This window comes from Oreochromis niloticus, linkage group LG16, assembly GCF_001858045.2.
Source record: "Oreochromis niloticus isolate F11D_XX linkage group LG16, O_niloticus_UMD_NMBU, whole genome shotgun sequence".
NCBI classification, from domain to species: Eukaryota; Metazoa; Chordata; class Actinopteri; order Cichliformes; family Cichlidae; genus Oreochromis; species Oreochromis niloticus.
Genome location: NC_031987.2, coordinates 15541571 through 15566870, shown reverse-complemented (window position 1 = coordinate 15566870; position 25300 = coordinate 15541571). Strand labels below are relative to the sequence as shown.

Sequence of the window (25300 nt, the reverse complement as noted above, 5' to 3'; positions counted from 1 at the left end):
AATGATGCAGAGTGAAATTGGATCCGACTGAAAACAGTCACTCGCTCACAACAGGTAAAACCGGATCCTACTTCATGACTTAAAGCAGCTTGTACTTTACCTGTAGCTTCTCTTACATGTGAGTCCAGCGAGTTTCATTCCTTGCTGGGATACTGGGACCTGCTTGAGTGCTTGCACTATCAGCCCCATTTAAGGCGGTATCAAGGTAACCCTTCTAAACTTGTGTCTCTTCATGTTAGTGTACAGGGTGCAGGAAAAGCAGACAGAATCACCCTGCTCCATAAGTTTGAAGTTTGAAGTGTTGCTTTGTGGACAAAGTAATTATACTTATTTACTTAAAAGAAGGAGATCATTGTTTTAGAATTGACAAATAAGATTTCTTTAGAAATTAAAGCTTGGACTATGTGGCTAACGATTTTCTCCAGTGCTATCAGAGCAAATATTTAAGAAAAAAGCATTTTACTACTAGAATCCATGTGAACATACGCCTAACGGCCACTTTGTTAGGTACACCTGTTCAGTGTACTACAAATATCTCAGTGATTTCCAAAGTGTGGGCCGGGGCCCCCTGGTGGGCAGCAGTAATAGCAGAAACTCAGTTTGAAATTACTCTTAAGTATGTACAGTTAAGTATTTATTGAAATATGTTTATTAATATAAAAAGTAAATTAAAATTGGTAATGGGGGTGGATTTTTTTGTGGTCTTGCTCACTTCTTTGAGCTAAATTCACTCTTATTGTATTGATTTTTGTGTCCCAGTGGTAGGTGGGTCACATGTTGGTTTTAACACTTTACATATGACTTGGTAGCATTAGCAATTTATAGCTAACAGACTGTGTCATTTATGTTTTTTAATTATTTTTTTAAGGAGAAAATATTTTAATTATAGTAAAACTTAAAATTAGGATTTTCTGGTTTTTAAGTAGGCTGCAGCACTCTCGAATGTAGGAGTGGCTGAAGAATCAGCCTATCATATGGCAGCAGCTTCCAAGATTTGGGTGTGTAGACATGGTCAAGATGACCTGGTGCAGTTCAAACTGAGCAAACTTCAAACTGGGGTTGCTGCTGCTAGGCGTTTAGTGATAGCTAGAAGAAAAAAAGAAAATATCCAGCGAGCAGCATTTTCTGGGAGAAAATGCCCTGTTGATACGAGATGACAGAGGAGAATGGCCAGACTCCATTGAGCTGATAGGAAGGCAACAGTAACTCAAATAGCCACCGGCTGCAACCACAGTATGCAGAAGAGAATCTCTGAATGTGCACAACACATGAACTGTGAAGCCGATGGGCTACAGCACCTGGACAAGACCACAAATTCAGTTGGTGCCACTCCGTCCAGCTAAAGGGAATGGCACCAACTTTAATTCACACAAGCTCACCAACAGAAGATGAATCTGTTGTGCATCTCTTTATGACCACAGTGAGGGCGGGGTGGGCGGCGGGTTCATATACAGTTCATTTATGTTATATTTTTTCATAAAGTTGCCACTTGTAATAAATTGGTATACAAACATTCAGATAAGTGTAGTCGATTAATGTGTATCTACAGGACACCATGGTGATAGCCTACTTGTATAATATAAAAAACAAGCATGTATAGTGGGTTATTGTAACGGATGCTGCGGTAGATCGTAAGAATGGAGCCAGACAGGTGAAACAATCAGTCTAGTAAAGCCTTTCCCCTTGGTCCCTTATCATTTTGAGGTGGAGCATTATACTATATTATACATTTTCTGTATTTCTTCCTTTAAAAAAAACAAAACTAGGTTCTGATATTATTAAGTAAGCCTTGGGTGGTGAGTTATTGCTTTCCCCATGCTGCCTGTTAGTAAGTTCCTTCAGTAGCCTGTCCTCCCTTGGTCAAACTCTGTTACACATTACCTTTGAGAATGATGTTATCATCCCCACCATCCCCCACACAGAGCCAGTCTCTGAATGACACTGCCAACCACACAGCCATTCTGTTGGGCTGGCTACTCTTTACAACCACAGGCCTTCTACATTGTACTATGTTATGCAATCTTTGCGCAAAGTCAATAACAAAAGAGCAGTTCATTTTATAGTAGTCATAACCCACCTGTACTCAATACCAACCCCTTTTTGTGAGAGTATGCTTTGTGTGGTAATTTATTGCTTTCCAGTGTGCATATAAACATTATCAAAGGCGAGCAATAAAAAGAAAAAACAAAAAACAGGTGGCAGAGCAAATTTTAATGATTGATAATACTTGACTGCGTCAGAGCGAGGATGATTGTTTCGGGAGTCATTGTGTTAAAAATATCTTTATGTGGTGGATCATGTTTGGGTAGGAGGGATCGTTTTGCCCCACTGGGCCAGCCCTGTGGGCAGCAGATGAGACTTGTGTGTATGTATGTGTGTGCTCTGCTGAGCTGTGAGCAGATGAGCCCCGCCAGGCAGCTTGCTCCAACTGTGGTCTGCACATACTCCAGTCTAAAAGCTTGTCTCTTCTATTTGCTCCAGATGATGCCTTGGATTTAGCTGGCCCACATGAGTGATATGAATAAGGCACTGGACGAGATACACACTTCTCAAAGCCTCGGACAGAATGCAGAGATTTTTCAGAGTGACAAGGGTAATGTGAGTGGCTTTCCCAGCGCAGATCTCTTCCCGTTGCAAGAGCCTTTAATAACTCCAAATAAACAGAAGATCAGCATTAAACTCTGCAGGGGGAACAGGTAGGTCTCATTTTCCTTTATACTTGACAAGAAGTTTGTTTCTAAAATTGAATCAGGCTTGTTTAATTTGCACTAAACCAAAAGAAGTGTATTCCACTCTACACTTTACAGTGTAAGCTGCCTTGCACAAGAATAGCACAGTCTTATTTGCAGAAGAGATAGATCTCTGTTTAAAAGCTGCAATGTGTAGTGAAGTGCAACATGTAATTTTAACTTTAAGCGAGATAAGATGATAACATAGATAATTGTTAACTCAGTATTGACCCATTTGTGCTAAAGAAATGTATGTTAAAATACACCTTATCTAATTTATTCTTACTTTATCACAGCATTTAGTCATTAAGAAAGAACTCTTTGTATGCATGTCTTGTCACATCCTTTAATCTGAACTACTTCAAACAGGTGGGGTGGAGTTATATGTCCTAAGGGTGGTCTCTTTATGGGGGTCTCTTCCTCTTGTGGGGGATATTTCACTCCTTTATGACCTCAAAATGATGTCAACAGTACACATAAGGCTTAGAAATAAACCTCATTTGAATGTGAGTTTTGGTGATGTGGTGAAAGCAGGCACCTGGTATTATAAAAATGTGAATCAGGTTGGTTAGAGGAGAATGGAGCCATGGCTTTTGCTTTGGTCAGATCTCCCTATGCCTTCACCCAAGAAATGACTCATTACAATGTTGAAGCATGGGCTGACAGGCAAAATATGACAGATAACATGTGCTTCATACGACTCTTCTGTGAAGTTTCTTTGTTTTTGTCCTTCAGGAGCACTAAAGAGAGCGAGGCATCATTCTCTTCCCCTCTTCCTGAGCTTCTCCCCTCAACCCTGCCCCCTCTTGCTTCTGAATGTTTATTACCATGGACCAAAAGTTGTACATCTCAGGTTAGTGTCATATTTACAGTTTTTGGACTATGATTAACATGATACAAGACCTGTGTTATGTCCTCTTAGATGTTTTATTTAACGTACTCACTTAATGCTGATTTTTAAGTGGATCAAATGTCAGAAAACAAAATTGCACAACATTTTGTTAAAGTTGAATGATAGAAAAAATGCAATGTTTGGTTTGCTGAAGTCATCCATATGACCTTAGCATGGTCCAACCGGTTATGTGAGTAAGGAAATTAGTTGCTGTCAGGAGTTAAAAATGCTGTGTCAGCATGCTTAGATAAGCCACATAGTCTGTGATATTATGTTTTTAATCTCAGGTTTTTATACTGTAGTATTTGAAAACAGCAGCCGCTACAAAATGGACAATGAGTGTTTCACATCACCTTTAGATTTTTCAGAAGAACTTTTATGGTTTACAGTTATCAGGTCTGGAGCCTAACAGCGCTATTGTTTGTTTTAGCACAGGGTGTGTGATTACTTTGCACTGAAAATCAGGAAGTACCTACTGATACTGAAAAACCCAGTAGTTAAAGTTTGTGTGTTGGTAGCATAGAATTCTTGACTAGTTTGAAAATGTTATGCGAAGAACCATGTCCTAAAATTATGTAATGTGCAGTGCTGCATTATAATATAGTGCATTAAGGTTGTGGATTTGAGTTATTTTATATAGTGAGCAAGATAGATGTACATAGTTTATTTGCAGCTTATTGTAGGGCAGCAAAATTATGCTGGCAGGACTTTTTTTTGCTGTCAGTAAAAATCCTTAAAGCATTTTTCTGCAATATTAAGTTTTATTCCTCTCAGATTTTTTTCCCCTGCTTTAGTCTCACAGGCTGTTTGGATGACTACTGAGACTACGTATAGAAAATGACCATTTTTTCCCATAATTAAAGTATTTTTGCCTTATTAGCACTGCAGTTATTGTTGCTTGCTCCTGAACTTATGAGTTTAGTCACAGATCAGGCTACAAATAATTGTACAGATGCAAGGAATTAATAGCTTATGAAGACTAGTTGTATACTTTCTTTTGTTCTCTTTTTTAGTCAGTTCATACAACTCAGCAGAAAACTTTTTTTTTATCAAGCAAAGCAAAAATTGATTTGTTGTTGAGTATGCATTTTTAAAACTCACTGGCACATTCAGAAACAAGAGCACATTCATTGCTTTGGGAAGCTAGCAATCATTGGTCTGCCTCAAATGTGAAGTGAGTTTGCCTATATATTTTCCAGGGTTGTTAAATTAGTTTGGTTTGCCAACCAAGAGCCCCTATACTCTAAGCTGGAGTTGACTGTTTTTCATTATCATTGTGGTGTGTTAGTGTGTGTGTGTGTGTGCCTGTGTAGCAGCGGGGGTCGCCTCACAGCAATGACTCATCGGAAAACATAAAAATTATAGCACTCTGCACTTACCAGCAGCTATCAGCAGTAAGGCTGCTAGTAAGTGTGAGCCCTTTATCTATGTGTTCATGTGTCTGTTGCCGTTGATGAAATATATGCACAGAAATGTATGGTTTAGTCTTTTAAGCTAAGTGTCTGTAGAGTTAATGTTGGGACAATGGTGCTGCCAGTGAATTGTTTAAACAAAACTGTGAATATATGATTGAAGTGCAGGCATCCAGTACTTATTGCACTGCATTAACCCCTTAATGCCTAATGTATCATATATAATACATGAGTTTTTGAGACTTCTATGTCATCAGCATATTAAATGTGATACAAATTCAAACTCATATATTCAAATTGCTATTTTATTTATTTATTACGAAATTGTCTGAAGGTCAAATAAACACTTGTTTCTGGGAATTATTTCATATTTCAGGCTTTACTGGGCCAACTGTTCCAGTCCAGTTTTTTTTTTCTACATAGTTCCCCATTTTCAGAGTAATTGGACAATTGAGTTAAGCCGTTTCATGGCCAGGTGAAACCTATTTCCTCATTATTATGTGACACATTAAACAGATAAAAGATCTGGAGTTGACTCAAAATAATGAATTTAAATTTGATAGCTGTTCACTGGTGTTCTCAATATGAGTTTCAAAGACATGTCAATGAAAGTGAAGGATGCCATTATTGGACTGAAATTAAAATTATTTTATCAGAGCGAGAGAGAGAAACAGTTCCCTCTCTGCAAATCAAGTTAAAGGGAACCTGTTGTAGTAATTTTCAAGACCATATTTTTATTCTTTTATTTTTCCATCAAAGCTATAAGGACACCCTTGCATTGGCATTATATAGATTCAAGAGTAGAAAGAAATTGTTGGAAACCAAATGTTTAAAGAAGTGTCAGTTGTTAGGTTTTGCTTACACTGGCCTCATTATTTAAAACTTGGCCATGTTTAATAGTATAACACCAGCAGTATATCCATGTGCTTATTCTTAATCTCACCAGGATCCTTGGGAAGATAAAGGCAGTATGTCAGGCTGAACAGCTGTTTTTATGTCACTGTCCTAATGGCACAGCATGGTGACCTCCTTTTAGAGGCACTCAAAAAGCCAATGACATCATTGTTCCAACTGTGCTGCACTTGTCCCCTCATCCACCATTCACCCGCAAAATTGTCCATTTGGCTTCCCAGTGAGCCTTTCTGGGTAGTAATTTTTATCATCAATCATAATTATCTAAAGATAATAATATTCCTAGAGATGGCATTCGATTATAAAACAGGCAGCCAAGGAAAATGACACTGAGTCTTGCCATTGTGGTACTTCTCTAACTTACCACATTTTCTCTTAATTGAATGGTTTTGCAGAATTGTGGCAAGACCCTTTGCTTGACATCACTTTGTTTTGCACTGCTGTTGTGCTTTCATTGTATTTTAAAAAACAAGCAAAAAATAGATTATGACTCCACAAGAAAAAAAATAGAGTTCTAAATGAGTGAATTACAGAGGTAATACGAAAACATTGTTTACCTTGTGATTTCTTGGACTGATGTTTATAATGGTGAACAAATTTCCTATGCTGCCTCAGCAGTTTCTGACATATAGTTCATAATGTGAATGTGTGATAGATTGGCAGCATGTTGAGGGTGTTGCCTGTCCCTCGCCCTGACAGCTGCAATGTGCTCCAGCCCCACCAGAACTCTGAACTGGATAAACAGGAGGTAATGAATGAATGGATGGATCTAAGAAATGTAATTACATTAAAAAAGCAGAAGCTGTTTTTTTGTCTTTGCAACCCAGCAAGTAACAAAGTAACATAGCAATGAAACATGGACAGCGGTGTCCTTGCTTTGCACTAAAAATTTCTCTTCCCAGAGGTTAGCATGCACTATATACCTTCATATATGCACCACTGGCCTGCTGCATCGCTGGCTGTTGTCTTACTCTGACAGAGCCTGCAAGGGGTCTTGTCTGAAACAGCTATGGTCAAGGACAATGTGTCTGGCGCTAGCTTTGTTATGGGAGTTGTGGCGACTCTGTTATCATTCTGGGTCCATTAATTCCAATTCATTTTAGCAGCGTGATAACTAGCAGCGTCTGCTTGTCTGTGCTGTCACAAGTCAATGTGCTGTGTTTCCAGATAAACATGAAGTCTGTTGTTGGCGGTTCTTCTTTTCCTGTGTGTTCTCATGAGAGCGTGAGAGTACTAAATTAGAAATTTATTGTAGATGCAGAAAATTAAATTCTTTTTCAAGGATTTCAGAAGTCACAGCTTTATCTCTGTGTAGGAGAAGCTCCCAGGTTGTGTCACGCAGAGAACTATACTAAAATTACCATTTTAAAAGAGTATTTTATCATTTTTACCCCTTAGTTGTAAAAGGCTGATGGCATAATGTCATTGCCCCTCCAGGCAGGCAGGCAGGCAGGGCCTCAAGATCAGAGGTCAAGTTTTCTGAAAAATCGTGTGAACGTGATGACTCGAGAGCAAGGTGATGTAAGATTTTGAAATTATTTACCACAGGTGTATCTGCGAGAAGGCTGAGGGGTAGCGCTGGCCAGGATTTTTTTTTTTTGTAGTGAAACATAAACTATATTTAATCATGAATCCACACATTACCTTGAAGTGGACCAGATATCCAACAATAACACATCAGTATGTGTGTGGCTTTTATCAGATAATGAATTCCAGCATCCTGGAGGTTTGCAACTGTTTCCTCCTTTCAGATGAATGCTCAAATCATAGTGGGTGTAGTTTGTGAAATGAAAAGTCTAGTAGAGTCTAGTTATGCACTCACTGGCCACTTTTTTTTAGGCACACCTTGCTAGTAGTGGGTTGGAGGCTTTGGCCTTCAAAACTGCCTGAATTACTCATGGCACAGATGCCAGAAACATTCCTCAAAAATTAATATTTTGACTTGATAGTATTAGAAAGTTGCTGCAGATTAGTCGACTTCACATCTAGCCTTTTAGATTGAGATCTTGTCACATTTGAGTACAGTGAACTTATCACGTTCAAGAATTGTGATCACTGTGGTCATAAAGGGATGGACACGGTCAGCAAAAATACTCAGTTAGGTTTAATGAAATGAGTTTCAACGATCCTTATCTCACCCAAAGTTAAGAAATGTATCCCATGCCGTTACAGCAGTCGGAACTACTGACACTTTGCCATTTGATGTGCTTTTCTGCTGCTGGCGCCCGTCTGCCTTATGGTTTAACATTGTTGTGCATGTTCTGCATACTTGTTTTGTAACTAGTGATTCTTCGAGTTACTGTTGCTTTCCTGTCTGCTTGAAGCAGTCTGCAACTCTCCTCTCACCTTTGACATCATCAAGGCACTTTCTCCCGAAGAACTGCTGCCCACTGGACATTTTCGTATCGGACCATTCTCTGTAAACTTTAGCTATGGTTTTATGTAAAAGCCCAGTAGATCAGCAATTTCTTAACTACTCATAGCAGCCAGTCTCACACCAATAACAATGTGACATTCAGAGTCATTTAAATCACCTTTCTTCTTCACTCTGAAATATTTTTATTGACAAACAACTGAATAGGTGTTTCTAATATAGTACCATTTAGATGTAGTATAATTTATCACAAAAAATAATCAGTTTAAATGTATAGTTTTGCTAAATTTGACTTTGGTGCACAGTTCTTAACAATGGAAATGGATGTTGTACGGATGCTCATCCATTCCATAAAGTCAACAGGCAGGTTTTAAATGTTATTCACAGATTTTAACAGCATTTTGAAATGAGAAAACAACTAATCTGAGATCTGATGTACTTTTATGGATCTACATTAACCTAGTTTTTATGAGCTTTTTTTTGTAGTTTTGTTGTTTTGATAGCTACTCATTTCCAAATTCCTTGTCTCAGAAGGAAACTGAACATTGATAATTAGCAAGAATATATTCATGCTTGTGAATGTTCTCTATAAAAAAAAACTGGATCAGAGACTAAAAATAGCAGTGTAGTGTCTGGCTACAAAGTAAGCATGAAAAAATGTGATACATGTGCTTTCTGGAAAATCTTCAGCTTCTTGTTTTGGTTTTACATTATCGCTAGGCTAAAATTGCTCTTTTTAAAAATAAATATTTAACGTTTCTTTGGCCTTGGACTGTATATTTTAACTGTGTTCACCATGAGAAACGTTTTACTTTGAGAAACTCCCTTTCTAAAAGGAAAGAAAAGGAAAGAGATTTTACATCCCCAAGGACAGAGGAGGAGTTTGTGCTGTGGTGAGGAAACAACATTTGGTTTCTCACACTTGCAATTTGATGAATCACACTGTTAGCACTGTTAGAAAAGCTGTTAGAAAAGCAGCTGTTAGAAAAGAAATATATATATACTATTTTTAATACTATCATATTATATCCAACTATAATTTATACATTAGCCTTACTTTCAATTACTATGCATGGATATTTCTTTTCATAGTTAATTGTGCAGGTAAAGCAGAAGCATGAATTTCCATGCAAGAAGAGTCACGTTGCCTGCCATCACACCTCTTTGTCTGCAGAAGCGGGTAGGAATCTTATATGGATTTTTTTTTGTATTGCCTCCCTCTGTGTTAGCGAAGGGCTGCTTTTTGTTTCTGTTTAGTGTTCTAAATTTAAGCTATTTTTCCAGATGGTGCTGGATTAGATCCAGTCTCCCGTGACCACTGTGTAAAGGCTTACAATGTTTAAAACTTCTCAAAGATTTAATCTTCATAAATGTTCTGTTCACATATGGTGTTCACAGTGCTTCGGCTGTGCTATTGTTACTTATTTAAATTGAGATATTTGCAGTACTTTGTAAAAAAAAAATATTGTACCATAAAACACATTCTTGCTATTAATTATACATCAATACTACAGTAGCCTTTTGAAGATTTTAAGATGTATTAAAAGCAGGAAGTAGCCCGCACTTTCATATCACAAATGGAATCTGGTGAAGTGTCACTTTTCTTTAATAGGGAAGATAAGTGCTGAACAAGGGAAAGCAGGCATGTTCATACTTTAATTTAGACATCAGTACAAAGTGTTTCAGTATCCTATAGGATATATCTAATTAGAATGTAGACTGTTCACAAACAAAACCACAATGACATTTTTTTAAGTTTAACGTGAAATACCCGAGCCCAGTCCTCTAGCAGCCACTGTAATTTACAAAGTAGCAACTACAGCTTTCCAGCAGGCTTATCAGTGTTGGTTGATAACATTTGGCTGGTGTTCTAATTCATCTCCTTATTGTTACACACTGACTCCACCGGTCTAAAAATTACTTTCCAAATGATCTAATTCCTTCTGGGTCTCAGGACAATAGTAACTTTTTGGATATGTAATCTTACAAGTGATGATCCAGTTGTAAACAGGTTTACCTACCAGAAATGTCTTTTTATAATAATTTAAAACTCTTGATTTTCATGTTTTATTTTAGTGGATAGCTAAGAGAACTATTCTCTGTCGTTTTCTTATATAGACAAGGCTGGAGGCCAACTTTTTACCACCACTCAGTGATATAGCTGCAGCTGTGGGAGTGCACTTCAAGGTTTAACCAGAGAAGGCTAATTGGTAAAATGGATCACTCTGTCCTGTCCTTGAGATAAGAAGGTCTAATAGAGAAGTTTATGTTCAATAAGACTATATTTAGTGCTGCATACCCAGTATCTGGACTTATTCTTCCTGTTCCAGACTCTATTTTTTTTCTTTTTTACTTTTCATCACAGACCTTTATGACACAGCACGTTGTGTTCTCACCCTTGTGATATAACTCTTGAAATCAACAGCCTTGTTGCCATCATAGTTTGATGAATGCAGCTTATATTGGGAAATTGTGCCAGTGTATCCTCAACAATGACTTGGTGGATCAGTAGTGGCTTACCACCTATTCATATGTGTAAGTAAGTATACATATATGTGTATAAATAGTAAGATTGCTTTAATTTGGACTTACTATGCAGGTTTTTTAAGTGAATTGAAAATTTTACAGTTCCAACTTGAAAAGAAAATAGCAGTCTCAGTGCACCACATGCACTGATCAGACAGACTGGCAGTTGAAGTTAGTAGCAATGATTATCTCACTATAATTGAAAGTTCTTCTGGAAAACCTTTGTTATTATAAATCAGAACTATATATAGTGATACCATGATAGCAGTTTTCGTGTGGCAGCATCAGTTTTTTAGCTTTAATTCATTTAGATAAATATAAGCTCAAACTCGAAGTCTTTACACATGTAAATGCACTTCTGAGAATATTTTGATTGCTGCACTTTTTATAGCATCACTTTAACTGGCATCTCCTCTCCTTATTACTGTACCCATAACTTTTGCTATACTGAGTAAATTGATACTTTTAGTTAGGCAGTCATGGCACTTTCTTATTTTCCACCTCGAAATAGGAGAGCAGAAAAAATATTCTCCAGGTAATTTTCTCTGTTTTTGCACACTGTAACATACAAGTTGTACTTAATTGGCATGACAGACATGAAGGAAAACATAAATGTTTTCCAGATGAAACCATGTGGGCATTTGCATCAGGGTTACCTGCTCATGGATGCAGCGCTGTGTTTACTGATAAAGGCATCAATGGCTCCTGCAGCAGGGTGTGTGGCCTGGTCATTTATTGGAAACACTTTACCAATGATTAACGATACTGCCTACTCATGCAACATAATTAGTTTAGAATAGTCAAACTAAATGCACGAGTTATTATTTAATGAATTATTTTCTGTTTTAAATTAAAAAAAAAAAACACTGTTTATCGTTTTATATGTATTGGCTGCAGTTGTACTTTTCTGCTTTTAGTTACTTTGTACATACAGTCTCCTCAGTGTCTCTGAAATACAGTTAGCACTTGTGAAATAAAAAAAAGTTGTAAGGCAGTTGAGTATATAGACTCTTTCAATGCAAGTGTGATAAAATTACTCTTTCGAAGGGTATATTTATTCATTGTATATACTGCGTCTTGTCGTCCAACCTAAACTGTTCATGAAAGCAACTTTCTGCTGAGTAATGCAAACATAAAGCACATCTGCATTGCTAATGGCCCACAAAGACTCCTTCGCCTCTGACAGACTCTACCCTGTTCTTGGTGAAATCTGATACCCAGATGATTTGATTTGGCCAATTTTCAGAAAGCCACATCCTTGAAGCAACTCAGCTAAAGCCCCTTATACAGTCACCTCCAGCAGTGCAGTAAATGCACATCTTATTAAAATCAGTGAACTATATATATATGAGCTACAATGAACAAATCAATTTGTTCATTGTAAATGCATATGATTTTGCACTTTATTATCAATTCTTCTCTTTTTCTTTTATTCAGGTCAAAACCATTTTAGAAAACAAACCTGTAGTGCTAATATACAGCAATGACTACATTAAACAATGAGTGATGAAATAAACCATTCTTAAAAGATAGTTCTCTTATACTCTCTGTGTGACCTGATTGATTACAAAGTGGTTTACACTAAGAGGTGATGTCATAGGTGGAGGGCCCATTTGCTGAACCTCAGCCCTGTTGAAAAGCTCTGACCTATCTCTACAGAAAAGGTGTCAGGCTTTTCCTGTCCAGGTTTAAGCTACCAATTGACCTCACTCAGAGAAAAGAGACAGCCATTTGGTCTTTGCTCCTACACTTTCCCTTTCCATACCAGCCTCTGACAGCTTTAGACTGACTTGAAGCAGCACCTTTGTAATTGCTCTTGGGCTCACACAGGGCATTATGTAGGTGATCTGCTTGCCTTGGGTGTGTGCATGTCAATTCTAAGGGGGTTGGAGCCATGTGACTCTCTCTCTCCACCCTCTAGTAAATAAGCAGATTGATCTCTGGCTTCCTGACTCTTAGTGGTGAGAAAAGGAGGCAGGTGATTTGGTATCGAGCACCAGTGATACACATATGTGGATTCAGAAAAGAAATCTGCTGAGAGGGAGTTTTATCTAATTGCCTAATTTCAGCTTCACTGTGGCACAGAGCAAGATAAGGAGAGAGCGGGAGAAAGGCTTCTTGTGACAGCTGACACTTGCTGCGCTGTCTGATGAGAGTGTTTATATTTCTCACAAAAGCTCTCATTTGCAATGCTTTGTACTCAGCCATGTTTTGGCTACAGAACTAGCCCAAAATCAATACTATGCTTGGCTCCAAACAAGCGGGTAAGTTCCTGTTTAATGTGTCTTGTGTTCTTTGTGTTTCTCTGCAGGCTCGAGTCTTTATATTCTGTTTTCTGCTTTGTAGGACATTTGTGTGGTGTCTTTTTTTTTCTTACCTATTATGTTGTTCAAATAGGCAAATGAGCTACCTGTTTACTATATGAAGGTCAAACTGATTGGGTTGTATGGTACTTATAACACAATCCTTTACAGTATGTCCAATCTGAAAACATAACTTATGTATCTTTAAAAGTCATTAATGTCTCTCACTGCTTGCCTGAAATGGTTGGTAATTTAATGTTTCTGCTTCAGGTAATTAAAGTTTATAGTGAAGATAATACCAGCAAAGCTGTAGAAGTTCCTTCTGATGTAACTGCCCAGGATGTATGTCAGCTCTTTGTCTTGAAGAATCACTGCATTGATGACCACGCCTGGACACTTTTTGAACACCTCCCCCATCTAGGAATAGGTAAGATGATGCTGTAACAGTTACCCAGTTATTTGCATCATACTAAACTTAAAAACAATGATGGCAAAAAATTTTTTGCAGCATTTTCAGTCAAGTTTACCCATAAGTCTTGCAATAATCCTATCAAAATGATTCTTTTTATTTTTAATATTCCGTTTCAAGGTTTAAAAAAAATCAGTTGTACTTTTCAATCCAGTTAAAACTCACAAATATCAGATTGATCTCAGCATTTTAGTTCTAACAGTGAAGGATGAAAAAATGCACCAATAAGCCGTACCACTAAAACCACTAACATTGGAACCTGTTGATATGTTTGGTAGTACGTGGACCTTTTTATAAAGGCTAAATTGCCATGTCTAGGTAACTAGACCCGGACATATCCAAAGCAGGAGGTCTTTGTTTTTACACTTTGCAGTGTGCAATAACTACCCAGAGTGGTCTAAGGAAGGACAACTGGGAAACTGGTGACTGGGGAATGAGGGCCAAGGTTAAATGATGCTTATGGGGTCAAAAAGAAGAGCTACAACAACACAAATTCCTGAAAGTCTTAACACGAGTTATGATAAGCTGTCAGAAAGAAAAACACAAAAAAAATACTGTTATGTAACCATGGACTATGACTGTAACTGTAATTATTTATTTAACATATTACATTATTATTTACTGTTAGATACTGTATTTGTATACAATATACAATTATCCATCTATGTGTGCTTGTACATGTGAATTTGCCAGTGATACACCTAATTTGCTGTAGATGAGAACACATATTTAGCAATTTTTAGACAAACTACTTTAATCATTTGTTTCATCATTTGTTAATCTGTTCTGTAGATGTTGTCAGTGAGTGTGGGTTTTGTTTATTAAGCATGCCTTTTTTTCTAACCTGAATTAAATCAAGATTATTGTCAGTAACAAGTATATTCATCTGATAACATTCTTGCACTGATATTTATTCAACTTACACTGCTGGCTGAATACAATATGTCTTCCAGTTATTGAACAATCGGTTAAAATTCTAGGAAATAATTAAGTTCTAGGAAATAACTGTTTATGTTGTACCTCTTGACTTTAGAGCCATGCCCGCAGCTAGAGGTTACACATTAATGTAAGGTTAATAATCAAACTCTTTTCCTCAATTTTTGCTGGGGAATCATTTTCAGAGATTACTCTATTTTAATTTCAAGAACATTTAATTCCATGTCCTCAACCTTGGTTTGACCTGATTCTAGATAGTATATTTTAATAAGAGGGAAAACAAAGAACAGGAAAAACAGCAACAACAAAACAGGTTAACATGTCATTTCTTTGTTCTTGCTCTCTCTAGAGAGAGCTCTGGAAGACCATGAGTACGTTATGGAAGTGCTTTCAAGCTGGGCGATGGACACAGACAGCCGACTGTATTTTAGGAAGAATTATGCTAAATATGAATTCTTTAGGAAACCACTGGTGAGTTAGTAATTATACAATTCTACGTATACATATCTATAGTCATACACATCAAGTTTCTTTGTACTAGCCCACAATTATGTGGGTGGAAGAAGTTAATAACTGATGTCTCTTTCATATTCATAGGACTTTTTCCCAGATCACATGGTTTCCATATCGAGTGAAACCAATGGGATGGTGGATCACTGTGACCTTATACAGGTATCAGGTTCTTAGGTTCCTTATGTTTGCACTGCACTCTCTCTGCCCTGTAGTGGAGATTGTTACTGTGATTATTTAATGCACACACCCATCTAAGGACAAATATTCCTCTACCCAACGCAGACCTTTCTGAATTCCAGCACTTGTCCTGAGATCCATGGATACCTTCACGCCAAAGAGCAAAGCAGGAAGTCTTGGAAGAAGTCTTATTTTGTTTTGCGGCGATCAGGGCTTTATTTCTCCAATAAGGGGACTTCCAAGGTTTGTAGAACAAAATGACTTGTCCACAGAATGTATTATGAATTATGGGAAAATCAGAGGTTGTTTAAAAAGGCATATTATTAAGTGGGCTATTCCATACAACCAATCTCATTGCATTACACCAGTTCATTTTCTAAAAATCCACATCTGTACATTGGACGAGGGGTAGTTTGCAGAAGAAAGATAAAGAATGAAAAATGCATTGTTCCAAATGGAAAACTGTACTGTTGTTTAAATTGCTAAGGATTGATACAAGAGCTCTGTTTGTGCATTTTGGGCCACCTATTCATGTTCTGGCTACATCACATCTCACTCATGTTGTGAGAGGAGAGTGAAACAGGTTGAGCTGGATTTTCATTAGGTCAGCTGGCACAGCAGCCATGCAGAAACTGTACTCACAATGCTGCTGACAATTGAAGCTTATACCTAGCCACCAGCCACGCCAGCACATCCACTTTTCAACTCCTTTCATTTTCTACAACAGTAGACCTTTTGTTGTTAAGTGCAGGTTGACCATGGCAAGGCGCCCACTTTTAGTCGAGCGTGTTTACCCTTCTTCTTTGGTTTTGGTCAGATGTTTGCTAGTCAGTTTCCACAGACACTAATGACTGTGGCGTAACATTAAAAAAAGACGTAGGAATAGTGAGTCACATGAAAGCAGGACAATGAAAGTCTGTGAGGTTTTTTTTTGTTGTAAAGTTATCCTTGAAACAAAATAGCTATTGATACCATCTCAACACAGCCCCTATCAACATATCTAAATTTATCCTTATCTTTTTGATTACATTAAGAGAGTAACCACACCCAGAATGGCTGATAATGGGTTATTTTTAGATGAAAATGTACTGTTTACCCATCATATACAATCATCCAAAGCATGCTTCGATATAAGTGTAGATAGCATTTATCGTTTACTCTTGTAAAACAAATATGTTATGGTCTATTAATTACTTTGCAATCCAAAGATAACATCAATTGCTTAAATCCTGTCTTTGGAAAATAGCTCATTTTGAAATCAACCCTAGCAACACGAAAAAAATAAAACTGGTAGGCAACAAAGTACTTGTGCAAATTTGTCCAATGTTAAAAACTTAATGATAAGACACACAGTCAGCAGTCCATCGCGTCACTAAAGGTTTCTGCATTTGAAAAATCTGCTGCTGAGTTTGTGTCTTTCAGTGTTATTTGGATTATTTTCTGTTACATTTTAAAATAGTTAGCTTGTGTGTCTTTGATTGTTTTGCCTCTGTTGTTTTCCCCCTCCTGTCCCTTTTCGCTCAGTGCTTTTTGTTTTGTCACTCAGTCTCTGTGTCCATGTCATGCCTCTAATTTCTGTCCTCTGTCAGTTTGCATATATAACTAATAATTTTGTTTACACATAGCCCCAGTTCACCACAAAAATATTGCAGAGAAGCTTTATATTGTAAATTAAAGACCCTACAGTGTTATAGGAGAACTCCCAAAAACCCACTATGACCAAGCACTTGGCAACAGTGAAGAGGAAGAACTCTGTTTTACTGTTTAACTGGAAAAAATCTACAACTAAGCAGGCTCAGGGAGGGGCAACCATGTAACACAACTGCAAAGAAGATCATAGATGACAACATACAATTCAAACTACTGGAGAACAATGTAATAAGTTAATATCTGTTTGGTAAATGAGAAGAAGTGTTCCCAGCATGTGGATTCTATGACAGCATAATAAGAGGTTATTCGGGGTCACCTGATTCGGGAGTGGAGCCTGATAACTAAAGGCTCTACCTCCCAAAGAAAGTTAACTTTTGGAAACTCTAGGAATCTTAAGTAAGAGTGGACCTCGAAGCATCTAGAGGCTAGACTGGCCTTCCTGCATTTCAGACTTGCCACCCACTAAAAGCATTTGGTGCATTATGATACTGAAAATATGGCACAATAAGATGCAAGCTTTTGAGTAGCTGACTTTCTGTATTAAGACAGAATGGAAAAACATTTTGCTTTTCAAAAATGATCTCAGTTTCCAAACTGGTGTTGCTGACATCAAATTCAAAATGTGGATATTTTTAAATATATAATAGTTTTTTTCCTTTTTAAGACTTTGAATTATTTTGTAATTTTCAATTATTTTAGTATTTATTTATTTATTTTTATTTGTGATCACATCAAAAACACAGAAATGTTAAAATACTGATACACTCAGCACTCACCTGAGATGTTTCTGTATTCCAAGTATAGACATGAAGGCTTAAGATTGTTTCATGTGCTGTTTTATACTTCACACCTCCAGTCCATACCTGTTCTGTACCTTTGTCTTAGTATGACCTCTCTGCGTTTAACAGGAACCAAGACATCTCCAGTTCTTTGCTGACTTCAGTGACAGTGATGTCTACACTGTCTTGGCAGCCAAAAAACTACACGGGGCACCTACAGAATTTGGCTTCTGTGTGAAGGTAAGAGCAGTACTTACAAGTACTGTAACTGATATTGTTACTCTAAAACAGAGACATGCCAAAACTGTACAGAAGGAGCAGATGCACGCTGATTCACAGGGCTGTTTTGTTTTCTTCCAACTTCTCACCTCAGTCCACAAAATGCGGTTCTGCCCGGGACTTGAAGCTGCTTTGTGCAGATGACGAGCAGACCAGGACCTGCTGGATTACAGCCATGCGCTTGTTAAAGGTTGGCTTGCTGATAAATAACTCTGGGTGATATCTAAGAGTAGGAATGCTGAGTCAGTGTTTGAATCAGATTTAGCTTTGGGAGGAGGTCAAGGGAAGCTTTTGAGTGATGCTGGAAAATCACTCCCACTCTTGATAGAAGCAGCATGTGTTCATTGTCTGGATATAATCTGGATACAATTTAGAGCATTACTCACCCCTGCTAGTCCACAAATTACATACACAATGCATTACAACATATTTACTTGTACCTGCCATTTGTAATCACTACACCATTGGTCTGGAAGGATTTTAGGTTAACACACAACAAATGTTTGGATTAAATTGCACAATTTTAATCACTCCTTTTTTCCTGTGTTTTAGTTTGGGATGCAACTTTACCAAAATTTCATTCAGCCACACCAGAAGCAAAAAGCCTCACCAATGGTTAGTTAAAGTTTTTCTTGTTTCAGTAATTATACTAGCTTTATATTTTATTATTTTGTCTCATATGTGGCAAGTTACCTGTTTTAAAAGCTACTTTAAACACAATTTTGTTTAGCAACGACTCAAATGATTGTGTGAACCAGCAGGTTAGTGTGGCAACCCTACATGGACCTTTTCACTGCAGACATTTTGACTTGTCACAGTAAGCAAACAGCAGGTGAAATAATAATGGTTCACTTCAATTTTGTGTCCCAGTAACCCTTGACATTAAAACGCCTTCCACAAAAGCAAGACTTAAGTAGAATCTAGCCATCATCAATACACCTTTTGCTTTTCTTAGTGTGACTCCTGTGAAGTATTTCTATTACTGACAAACTTTCAGTTTTCTTCAATAATAAGGAACCTTTTAAAAAGCTTTATTTGCCCAAGTTAAGCTCATGCTTTTGTTGCTCTAGCCCACAATCCTGATAGTGCAGAATCTACAGCCTACAAAATTCAAACAAACAGATACCATTAGCAAACAGCTAGTAAGTACAGTATTATATTTAGCAGGTAAAAAGTTATCAGATTCTACAAAAGCTAAAAAAAAGTGCATTGGACATACATTCATTTGGTGAAATATAAAACTCCAAAATGATGCCCCTCTGACTGATGTAGCTTTGAAGACATAAAAATAACCCGAGCCAGCAAGTAGTGGTGTAGCAATAAAAATGTATGGAGCAAATGAGGAATCTGCGGTGTCCCAGAATAGCCTTAGACTCTGCTGAGAGTATTTTTGCAACAGCAGACACAGTCTATTTATGGGTAATGAACATGTTCACGAACTACTCGCTTTCTAAAAATACATAGTGATCAGCTGTCCACAGATTTAACAACTTGTCACCTCTTCTCTAGTGTTGGAGTGTCATGTGTTGCCAACAACATTACTGAGAGGATTTGCTAGAAAGACAGGAGAATAGATGAATATCTTAAATGCAATGTCAGGCTATTGAATCTTAGGTGCTTTCAAAGATATATTTGGCTAGACAAACTAGAATACTAGATTACTGCTTCATTGCACTGAGATAAAAGCAAAGCCCTGCTCCTGTGCTGATTAGCACATTTATAAATAATAGGATTTATCTTTATATCATTTCAAGTGCAGCATTGTTAATAGGAGGGGCTTTAAAAGTAATAATTTTGTTTTAGCCACTCACTTAAATTGCAAACTTACTGCCCAGCATGGGAATGAATCTAGTATTTAAAAGCATCTTTGTAATCCTGATGAGAAGAATTTTCTTAGGTGTGTTTGCAGTTTTATTTAGAGACACTCACTATATTGCAGCTTAAATGACTAACTTGTGCCCAAGTGTAATTCCTTTCAAAACCTCTCTAATCCCTTTTCAGTTGAGTTTTTTTTCGTGTGTGTGTGTGTGTGTGTGTGTGTGTGTGTGTGTGTGTGTGTGTGTGTAATCATCTAGAAAATATGAAGATGGAGTCATGTTACTCAAACACTAGATGGCAATACAATACCACAAGGCAGCAGAAGTCAATCTACTCCCTTTTAGTACAAAATAGAGAGTGAACCAAAATAATAGCAAGAATTTGGGGTATTTTGAATTACGCATCATGTGACTTTAATTTAGTTTTATATTACCACACATACAGGTGTGTGAAAAGTCCTGAAAAAATGTATTAATATTTTTAAAATACGCATCAGTGCAAACTGTGCCATTTCAGAGAAGCATATCGGAGAACTCTCTGGTTGCTATGGACTTTTCTGGCCAAAAGAGTCGGGTGATCGAGAACCCATCCGAGGTGCTCTCAGTAGCTGTCGAGGAAGGCTTGTCGTGGAGGGTAAGTCTTAATGTCTCTTAATCTGGTTCTATTAACAGAAAGAAACCATAAAATTTAGGCTAATAACTAATAATGCTTCACTTTAGTTTAAACATCTTTCTGTTGTTTTATTCATTAAATATATTCAAATAATATGTTAATTTTAATATTATTTCCCAAAAGTAAATGCGACTGTCAAGCGTGAGAAAATCTTAATGCCTCAGGCAACTTGCAAATGAGCTAGAATGTTATGCAAAATGAAACATCATAAATTAACTATGTATTAACATTATTTTCACTCATATATTAGTTGTAATTCTTTTCGCCCACAGAGGAAAAGCTGCCACCGCTTGAGTGGTCATGGGAGCCCTTCCACAGCCCAGAGCTCTGTGCTAAACATAGGTGTGTGAAACATCAATTTCACTTTTTTAATGTACAACTGAAAGATATTTTCTGACGTAGCATCTCTGCTTCAGCTATCCACATGGCTCAGCCGTGGTTTCATGGCAAACTGTCTCGTGAAGAGTCTCATCGTCTAATTGCTCAACAGGGTCTTATTGATGGGTAAACAGTTATACACTTCTATTTGTGCTTTGGTTCATTTAAGACATTAAACTTGATTTGCAGATATATATACAATTTTTTCATCAACATGAGCATGTTTGCACTAAAGCAAAGCAACACAATATTCTGTAATACGATGTAATTTACAAGACCATATGAGGCAGTTCACTCTGTCCGTTTAATGTTGGTAAGTCTTTATAATGACTGCTATACTTTTTATTCTCTTTGTTTCAGAGTGTTTCTTCTGAGGGACAGCCAGAGCAACCCTAAGACATTTGTACTCTCACTGTGCTACATGCAAAAAATTAAACATTTTCAAATATTACCAGTGAGTATAATTAACTATTTGAATTAAAATTACTGTGCAAAAGTTTTAGGTTCAATAACAAAGTGGTTTGTGATTACAAAAAAAGGAACCCCTAAAATATTTTTCCCTTTATTCATTCATGACCTTCATACAACAGAAAGATAACTGTATTAAATATATTTGCATTCTAAACACAGTGTACCTTGGTGAACCAGTCGTTTCCAAGTATTCGGCACATGGGTTATTTTAAGCATCCTCAAAAACTTGCCACAGTTCTTTTGATGAGTCAGGCTGTCTCGGTGTTTTCCTGCACATTAACAACTAGCATCCTCTGTAGAATAGCACAGTAGAATACATTTTGGACTGATCAGATTAGATACCTGATTATACCTGGAACAACTAAATTACCTATAACTTTTGCATAGTACTCTACAATTCATGTTTTTCATTAACCTCTGAAAAATTTTCTGAAATATTTAAACTCATTTGCACCAAGTCACCTGTCTTTTGTGTGTCATTCATTTCTACATGGATTTGTATATGTCTGTGTGCATGCTTCACTGTAGGTGGACGATGAAGGGGAGTTGTTTTACAGTCTTGATGATGGTCAAACACGGTTCACTGACTTGATCCAGTTGGTGGATTTTTACCAGCTAAACCGTGGGGTGCTTCCATGCAAGCTCAGACATCACTGTGCTCGGATAACCCTGTGAACAAGGGACCCAAAAGACAGCTGAGGTCCCACATGCACCTTAATTCCTGGTTCTTCTGGAGAAACACAATGGTGTTTTTGTGCCTTGGAAAAAAAAAGATAAATAGTTGTTTTCATAATGTGGTACATGACTCAGCCTTATTTTTTCTTATCCGGAAAAAGGTGAATTTCACAATAAAACAAAAACTACTGGTGCTGAAGATCATGTACATTACCTTTTGGCCCGTTAATGTATCGGTGTAAGGATGTGGTGGTAGTAGTAGTTGAGATACAGCAGCAGGAATTTGAGTGTTCATTGAAAATAATCCAGCAGAACGTGTGCTGCAGTATGTATAGAGCAAAAATGCTGTAAATATGTGACATTTACGGTCTGTTAAAGCTAATGATGACTGAATCCCTACAAGGACATGCTTGTGGAAACCTGTAGTATGGCTCTACACTGTCAAATCTGGGAACAACTAAGCTATTATTATACTAAGCTATTTTTTTTGCTAGGTATTCATATTTTTTAAGAAAGTTACTCATTTTTTTTGTTTGTTTCTTTTTTAATTTGAAGTGATAAAATTACCTCTGAGCAAGTTTCACTGCGCATGCCTTACAAGGGATTGACAAAGAGCTGTAATGCCCCGGTGAAGAGGTTCCAACCCCACTGACTTTGCATTGTGCACTGTATACACTATATACATACAGTTAAGATTACGTGAACTGTTTGTATTCATGGAATCAGTCAAAAAACTCCTCTGAAGTAAGAGCAATGAAATCAATCCTAAAGATTTTTTTACATGTAATCAGAAACGACAGATATTTGAATTCACTGTAAATTGAAATTTAGGTTTTGTAATTTCCCGAGATTCAGGCAATCAATTTGCAACACCTGGGTTGATTGTATTTTTGATGTTATAGCCACACCTGTGGATATACGGTGTCAGATACTTTTTTTTAATGATGTTAGTCCTTCTACCATTGATATTCAGCTTCATACAATCTTTTTTTTGTAACAGCAACAATGCAAGAACAAGGTATTTTAAATCACAGTAGCTGGAAAACAATGCATTGAAATGCAGTTTTGTAAATAAACTCATATAAACCTGTCTGTTGTAAGGTGTGATTTTTGTATGATTGTTTTGGTTGTTTTAACAACAGGCTGCAAGGCAAACACATGGCTTGTTAACCCACCATAAAGTAGGTTGAAGTGATGCTTAGAAATTCACTTAATGTTTATACATGGTCTGTACATAATCTTTATTGCTGATTATACATATACCTGTAAAGATAACATCTGGTATTGTGTGCAGGAACCACTATGCTAATAAACTCACCCTTTCTTTAAATAGCAGTAACATATGACAGTACACTGGAACAATATATTATTGTCTTTTTGAGTAATATAGGGCGTACAGGGTTATCATATAAATGCAGTTAAACTCGAGCAAAGTATAAGATTCCTCCTGAGCCGACTCATCAGCACACAGAGGGGTGCTGCCCTGTTCAGAAAGATTTTTATTGTGCCAACGTAAGTCGTGATTTTCTAATGGAATCCAGCTCATGGTTAAATTTAGACACACTATATAGTCTGCATATGGCTCTCATCAGGCTAATACTGTCTGGAATGAATTATTGAACTTTTGGGGCAATATGTATATATCTAATTTATTTTCTCTCAACAGCACTGGCTGACTTTTATAACCACTAGATGGTACTAGAAGCATTTTACTTTTGCTTGTTGAAGTTTATGTTTGAAATAATAGCTCAGGTGCAATTCTAGTTACATAATACATATACAGTTTGTGATAAAGATGCTATTTTGGTTTGTGTAAATTAAAGTTGCTTAAGACATAGAACTAAGACACTTTAATTATTAAATATAATCAATTGTTATTGCAACAGTCTGCTAATAATGGTAAAATGCATGAAAAAATATCAAAATGTTGATATATATTGCAATAATTCAATGAATTTTACACTGACTGCCTGAATACACCAGTGGTTAGTGAATTAATATCAGTTTCAAGTAAGGTATTTGAGGTAATTATGTCACCTACAATCGACGTTAAAGGATTAATAGAATTAGAAAAATTTAGCAAAGGATAAGGGATCGCGACGGCTGTGCAGTAAATGAAACAGAACAAAATTGTCTCGAAGCATCTGTGTTAAACAATCTTCTCTGTTGTGATACAAACACATTGCCCCCATACCTCCCCTGTTCTACTTCAGTAGCACATTTTGAAACAGTGCGCACATCCAAGGGAGATGTGCGCACACAGAGAAGTCTTAAATGCACCCCTGCTTCCGAGGTCTTGTGCTAAATGTTGTTTTGGATGTATTCCTGCCATTGATCGGAGTCTGGCTGGAGGGGGAGAGATGGCAGCTGGGAGAGACTGCGCTTCCTTTAATGAATTCATCCTCCTCTATCCTGCCCAAACGGCCTGTGGATACACCATCTTTCCCAGTAAAGAAAACCTCTCTCTGCCATGTCTTGGCCCTCATGGACAACCACCAGTGTTCCTAACACTTCATGCTACTGCACTGAATTTACTCCTGCGTGCACTTTTACTCTTATGACTTCAGGTTTTGTACTTGAGAGCTGTCAACTTTGCTCTGTTCTTAAATGACCCTCATGTTGCATTCCCCAAGTCTGGATTCAATTATCTGATTTTAGCCAGTTACTGATTATCTCCAATGAAATGAAGACCTTGCTGTTTGCTTTGCTCTTGATCAACAAAAGGCCATTATCTCAGCTTGGTTTTGAGTCCAGGCAGAGTCTATAAGGAAATGAAAGTAGTTTTGTTTCAGGGATGCGTAACAGTTAGAGGCTTTAACTGTTTTTTGCAAAAGGAATTCCCATCATGAATATCTAAAGCCAGAAGCAAATCCAGAAGCACTACGGTGGCTACAGTGGACTTAAGCAGCAATAATTATGGGAAAAAACTATGAAATATATGGCATTATTACAGATACAGGGTAAAATACATATTAAAATATGCTGGACTTCTTGTTTTACTTATATTGAATAATTTACAATATTTAGACTGAGTGTTATTTGGTCTCTGGTGTTTTTGCTCTTTCTGTATGTTAATGTTGTAAAGAGGAAAATTATTCTTAGTAAAAAATAAATAAAATAATTGTCATTTTAAATAAAATCAGAAGCTGTTGGAGGTCATGCGAACAGATAGCACTGGTAACTATAAAGCTATATATGTGAGAGTATGCAGACTGGCTCATATAGATGGTTTTAAATAGTAACCAGTTTTAGTTTAAATTCTATTAATTTATTATTAATTACTAAGATGGTACTTGTTGTCTGTACTGTATGTCTGAAAGGTCATTCAGTATTTT

At 37.1% G+C, this 25300-nt stretch overlaps 1 protein-coding gene across 4 annotated transcripts; it reads left to right on the top strand.

Annotated features, from left to right (window-relative positions):
* Positions 1-97: 97 nt before the first annotated feature.
* grb14 (growth factor receptor-bound protein 14) lies at positions 98-23055 on the top strand. 4 transcript variants are annotated; one of them, XM_019352524.2, is made up of 15 exons: positions 98-205; positions 2482-2696; positions 3465-3582; positions 13419-13575; positions 14903-15024; positions 15151-15225; positions 15349-15486; positions 17802-17912; positions 18046-18141; positions 18504-18566; positions 20286-20402; positions 20714-20783; positions 20858-20945; positions 21180-21273; positions 21819-23055. In XM_019352524.2, exons 2-15 carry the CDS (start codon positions 2509-2511, stop codon positions 21963-21965), a joined length of 1584 nt encoding a protein of 527 aa, XP_019208069.1. In that variant the 5' UTR covers positions 98-205; positions 2482-2508; the 3' UTR covers positions 21966-23055. The 4 variants fall into 4 exon arrangements, with proteins under 4 accessions (XP_019208069.1, XP_005453034.1, XP_005453035.1 ...); XM_005452977.4 differs by lacking the exon at positions 98-205 and having other exon boundaries at positions 2318-2696; XM_005452978.3 differs by lacking the exons at positions 98-205; positions 2482-2696; positions 3465-3582 and adding an exon at positions 9216-9499.
* The last annotated feature ends 2245 nt before the right edge of the window (positions 23056-25300 follow it).